At 45.6% G+C, this 5796-nt stretch overlaps 1 protein-coding gene across 1 annotated transcript; it reads left to right on the top strand.

The window, feature by feature from the left end:
• The first annotated feature begins 337 nt into the window (after positions 1-337).
• LOC149359396 (venom peptide MmKTx1) lies at positions 338-4752 on the top strand. The gene is made up of 3 exons (XM_089569043.1): positions 338-530; positions 1553-1664; positions 4596-4752. The coding sequence occupies exons 1-3, from the start codon at positions 422-424 to the stop codon at positions 4708-4710; spliced, it is 336 nt and encodes a 111-aa protein (XP_089425169.1). The 5' UTR covers positions 338-421; the 3' UTR covers positions 4711-4752.
• The last annotated feature ends 1044 nt before the right edge of the window (positions 4753-5796 follow it).

Consider the following 5796-nt stretch of genomic DNA (forward strand, 5'->3'; position numbering starts at 1 on the left):
TTTTTATGGTCGAATAAAAAGAAGAAGCACGAGAGCCTCCCTTGTTTTGCTCGGTAGTAGCGATGTGCTGTGTGAAGGTCCAAAAACAAAGTGTGAAAAGATACGTGGAGTGGTTTCTATCATTTGCCGCAATATGAACAGTCACCCGTCTGCCAGTTTTCTGAGAAGCTCAGATGACAAGCATGCGAAAAAGCGCGCAGTCGTCTCTCTGGTATCGTATCTTGACGCAACTCGGATTTCCACTCCAGAATACTGACTCAAATCTTTCAAGGGTGCGGCCTTGAGAAAAGAGCGACTGGAAGTCCCCATTACAGCGTATATCAATTCTTGGCGCCTCTGTGGTCGGTCCGGAGCTGCTGCAGCCTCGACGATCCTTCGTCTTCTAGGTCACAGTCACTTTTGGGATCCACAGCGAGTGAAGATGTGCTCCAAGGTCTCTCTTTTCGTTTGCGCCGTAGTCGCCGTAACGGGCACTCTTTGGCATATTTCAGACGCCTATACCGGCCAAGCTCGTGTCGAGGTCGTGGACGGTAAGCGTTACTTTTTCCATATATGTATTGAGAAAGGAACCCTACTCAGGAGCTTCCTTCTTCGAGATGACTGCTTGGCTAATTGCTGATTTTTTTTTTTACGACTGCATACGCAGTGGATGAGAGTAGTTGGTATGTGGCTGGGATCTTGGAAGCAACTGTATAGCGGTGTTGCATCTCCTGAATAAAGTATGTAAGCGGAAACATATTGGAAGCTACATTTCTGTTACTGGACCTACCTTATGAGCACGTGACCTTTATAGATCAATATACAAGGCAAGTATATATGCCTTCAGCCGTTGGCGCACAACCACTAAAAGTGAAATCTGCGGTCTTGGAGTAAGCGTTCTTCTGGTAAGCAGCAACATTGTATACTAAGGTAAGTTGGAATACCAAGAATAACTATGCAAACCGGCAATGCCTACGATTACAGATTGTTCAGGGGCAATTACATTCCTAAGATGTTTGAAACACAAATTTATTGCGCCATGATTACTCTGTCAGCCATTAAAAGATAGTACATTCCTAAGATGTTTGAAACACAAATTTATTGCGCCATGATTACTCTGTCAGCCATTAAAAGATAGTTTTTAGGACTGTGAACTTTTATTATACCGTAATAAATGCAGAACTGGGTACTGAGAATGTAGATTCCTCCAGTGCGTCGCAGATCTCAAAATGAAAGGCCAGTAAATGTGTGAACGTGTAAGCAGTCACGGGTAGTTCCATTTTTGGCTTGCATGGCAAGAACTTACTGGGCTTTCTCGTTTACACAGCTGCACCAGTGTGCTCCAGTGAAAGAATCAATAAAAGTTGTTAGCGCATTCAATGTTCGAGGGGGACGAATTACTTTACAAATGCATAGAGAATTTTCTTGTGCAAGGTTATGATTTATGCCGTTATATTAAGATACAGCTCTCTGCACGTTGAAGCCGTATCACACTCACAGCGCACAATTTTCCAACCTTGAGGTTATTGACGGCATCAGTGCCTTTTTCTGTACGCTGCTTGTGTCTTTCTAGGCAAATGTGTCTTCGAGAACAGAACCCTTGGTCATCACGAAAGCATCCAGCTTGAGACGCCTTGCCAAGGCTGGTTCTGCGACATCCACGCAGGCATTGTTTCCATTGGAGGGCAAGTATTTTAGTGCGTCAGACGCGGCCAGCGTATACTCACAAGATACGACAGCGGCAAAGAAATTGAGGAAGCATCGTGACAACTTTGTATCTTGCTAAGTAGAACAAATGAGCTCCAAGTAAATAGCGTATTAGCGCGCAGTTGAAAGCATCGGGGGTTTTATAATTTCTAGAGCGTTGAATTAATCTGCGTAATTTACAAGTAATAGGTTACGAAGACCTCGCTCAGCTGTGTTTGCCTGATAATATTTTTACTCAAAAGTAACTGGGAAATTTTCGTTAGGAAAAAGCAAAGTCCAATAAATAAAACCATGATTCGATAGCTCAGCCACTTCAAGCTTAAAGTTAGCCGACTTGCTTAGCTGATAGGGTGGACCAAAGAACGTGCCACACAACCAAAGTGCAACTGCGAAGGGTCTTTCCTTCTGTAGACGCCAACGAGTCATTGGAAGCAAATACTTGCTCTGTTAGAGTCCAGAAAACAGCTACCAGCTTTTTTTTTTTACAAGCAAGGCTAAATGGGGAGCCTGTTGGTAACGCATGGTCAAAACGGTTATTACGAGCCAAAAGAATACACACGCACAACAGAGAATAGCACCGGACAGGGGCTGTGCGTTTTATCGGTGCGGCTTTTTTCGATTGGCAATAACTCTTTCTTTTATAAGTCGTACTGGAACAGATGAATTTCAAAGCGGTTAATCTTGCTATGGATGAAAATCTTGCTAATCATGAATGCCTGGCGCGGAATTGCTTATGGTGTTTTTGGGCTCGCGCAGCAGACCGGGGCGAGGGAATAACTTGTAGCTGACTTTCAAAATCAGTCAGGACCACCAAAGCAACACTTGCTGTTTCACTATTTCGAAAAGAGGCGAACCCGTATTCAAGATGGGCATATGACCAAGGCAAAAGGACAGCAGAGAACAATGCTCATCAGCGCTCCGTTCTGTCGTTCTCCTTGTTCTTGGGTTCCGTTCACTTTTACATTGTGTCCCGCAAACAAGGACCACATAGTAAGTGCGAGTGATGGGGACGTGCGCTGTGCTGCTCCGTATACGCATGTGTTGCACTTTATGGCGCGTTGTATTGTTGGAGCGGTGTTGTTAAGCAGCAAAACACTGACCATTACTGAGGGCTTCCTTGTAAAATAGATTTAGTATTCCTGCGGACAGCCGCGAGTTCCCAACACACCAGAAATGCGATTAAAGATGTGTTCATTTTGACCATGATAGGTCATCAAAGAAAGACGACAAAACCTTGAAGTCTCTTCATTAACTCAGCGATATCTGTATATGATTAGTCCTTTTCTGTGTTTGTTAGTAACAGATTTTAATATGGCCTGCATAGCGCTGGTGACGGCGCGTCATATTTGGGCTGTAAGCCGGGAAAAGAAAAGTAGACACAAATCTTGCACAGGCTCAATGAGATTGGTCCAGGGTCGAGGCACAGGTGTTCATCGCCAGAGTGGAATGGAGCGAAATGCATCAAGGGTCATGTTCAAAGCTGCACCGGCAGCGTGGAACAAAGGGTTGTAGAGTGCCACGTGAGAAAGCAGAGCGGCAAGACAGATTACAAACGGAATTGACTTGGGGTACACGTAAAATATTATCGCCATTCAGTTAACTTCGTTATTGTGTGCGGTAAGGCCATTTGTTCGAAGCTGGCATGATACTTCGAAATCTTCTGTTCGTGACCTTGTTGCTGGCTAGCTGGCAAACAGTACTGCTACAAGAAGCTTGGAAATCAGTTGATATGTGCTATAAAGAACCGCGCAAGCACGGGACAAAACAAATCAAACACGAACCCGGCAAGCGTAAGCGGCCGACTGGAGATTTTATTCCTGCGGTAAAATATCATCAAAAAGAAAGGAAAGAAAACAAGAAAAGGACAAAAAATGAGTGATACGAGGCAGAAGGGCTCAGCTCAAAACAAAAATAAAAAAGTCCGCCGATGGCCTTAGTGATAGTATACTGTCTAACACTGATAGCACGCGAGGCCACGCGCTCCCGTTTTCCTTCGAACCGTGGCTAAGATAGCACGTATACCCAAGAACCTGCTGCTACGCTTACACGAGAAACAATTAAATTATTCGCATAACTGACTAGAGAACTTCCTGGGTTACAATAGCCCAACCCGAACACACTGTAACTGATTGCAGCATGAGCAAGGACGAGCCTCCCGCTCCCTACACGACACGCAAATGTGCAGGATCCACGTCTTCTTATCGCAAGGAGGAGCTTTAGCCGGGAGTCTTCTCTGAACTGAGTGGCTAGTGTTCTGGCGGCCATTTTGATTCATGACAGGTGCGAGCTAATCTGGACGAGCACATGACACTAGCTTCTTAAGACGATTGTTGTTTGTAAACAAACGGCTACACAAAAGCAATGACGAGATGTTACGCTGGAACTGACGGAAGATATCAAAACAGGCGAAGGGTAGGTTGTATTAAAGTGTCACTTGTGGCTGTGACATGTTTCCAGGGCATTATAACAGCTCCTGCAGGCCAGACCGTGGGGTACGGCTGATACGGAACCGCTTGTGTCCTTACGTGGTTTCCCAGAGCTCTTGCCCCCACCTCACCGGAAATTTTAACGTCTTGTTGCAGTTAGAGCTATAATAAAAGGCTTATTCGAAGGCCAGAGAGGCGGGTAACTTCGGAGTGAACTTTTAGTGCTACAGTTAAGTCGTTATAATGATAAAGATAATCTATCATGATACATCTCAGGCTGACACTGCCGATTGCGAGGAAAGACGAACGACCTTCTCAAAGCCGCTGCTTTTATGCTGTATGTTTTAGCGCTCGTAAGTTGAAGTGATGTCCGTAGAGGAATAGTGATTTTCTCTCTAGAAAGTCACTGAGACGTCATTTTTGAGTTGTGCTGCTCTTTTATTTTTTTGAAGCAGGGCCTAATTCTTTACCTCCTCAACACAGGTGCTCACCATATGCACTGCCGGACCATTGCCGAACTGTGAACGGAAGCGGAACTTACCCTGATTGCTGCCCCCAAGTTGTGTGCGATGAGCAAGAGCAGCAACACAATGAATAACTTGATTTTCTTGAGATGCAGCCTGTCCGGCAATAAAAGGCTGATTGTCTCCTGATAATTATCAGATCGTACTCAGACTTTGTGGCTTACTGTTATTTTAGGCGTGCTACAGCATGCCGATGATTTTATCAACGAATGCGGGAATTAGGACGCTGAACTTAGGCGTCAAAGACCTGTGAATGCTCTCAGCCGTCACAAACACTGAGGCCCAAGCCAACGGCGGCCTCAAAGAAGAATTTTTGTCCCATTTATATCTAGCAGTTAAAATATAGTTTAGTTTGGTTTATTGGGGTTTAACGTCCCAAAGCGACTAAGACTATGAGAGACGCCGTAGTGGAGGGCTCCGGAAATTTCGACCACCTGGGGTTCTTTAACGTGCACTGACATCGCACAGTACACGGGCCTCTAGAATTTCTCCTCCAAAGAAATTCAGCCACCGCGGCCGGGATCGAACCCGCGTCTTTCGGGTCAGCAGCCGAGCACCATAACCACTGAGCCACCGCGGTGGCAGTTAAAATATAGTTTCGCTATCTAAACCTACGAGCGGAATTCTAGAAAACACCGGCTCAACTAGCGCAACTTATTGACCCCACACCTCAGACCACTCTGTCATTGCCATAACATTCTATCTGTGCTGCCGCAGGGAACATATAAACCGCAATAGAGCTGAAACAGCAAGATCTATGTTGGGATTGAAAAGATGTGTCTATCAAGGTAAGAAAGAAAATTCAAGGGTGCACTTAGGCTCCACCTTAAGGGTATGACACGATAGGTTAATGGTGTAATGCCCATATGGGGAGATTTGGCCATTCTATACTTACCACTCATAGAACTCTGGGAGTCCTCATACCACTGCTCGCGGAGTGCTGCAGCAGTTAAGCGATGTGCCACTGCCCTGCGATGACAGGAGCTGCCACCGGTGGGGTTTGTGCAACGAAGGTTGCTTAACTGCCACGTGCTATGGTGCGCAGTTTGCTCACAATCCGGTGGGCCGGTTGTGGTGGCGCCAAAAAATTTCGTAATCTAGGTGGCCAACCTGCCTCCTAGGTGTCTTCTCTGGGGATTTCTCATGAATTTTTCGCGCAA

Source organism: Amblyomma mixtum, chromosome 2, assembly GCF_055824585.1.
Source record: "Amblyomma mixtum isolate Tamu chromosome 2, ASM5582458v1, whole genome shotgun sequence".
Classification (NCBI taxonomy): Eukaryota; Metazoa; Arthropoda; class Arachnida; order Ixodida; family Ixodidae; genus Amblyomma; species Amblyomma mixtum.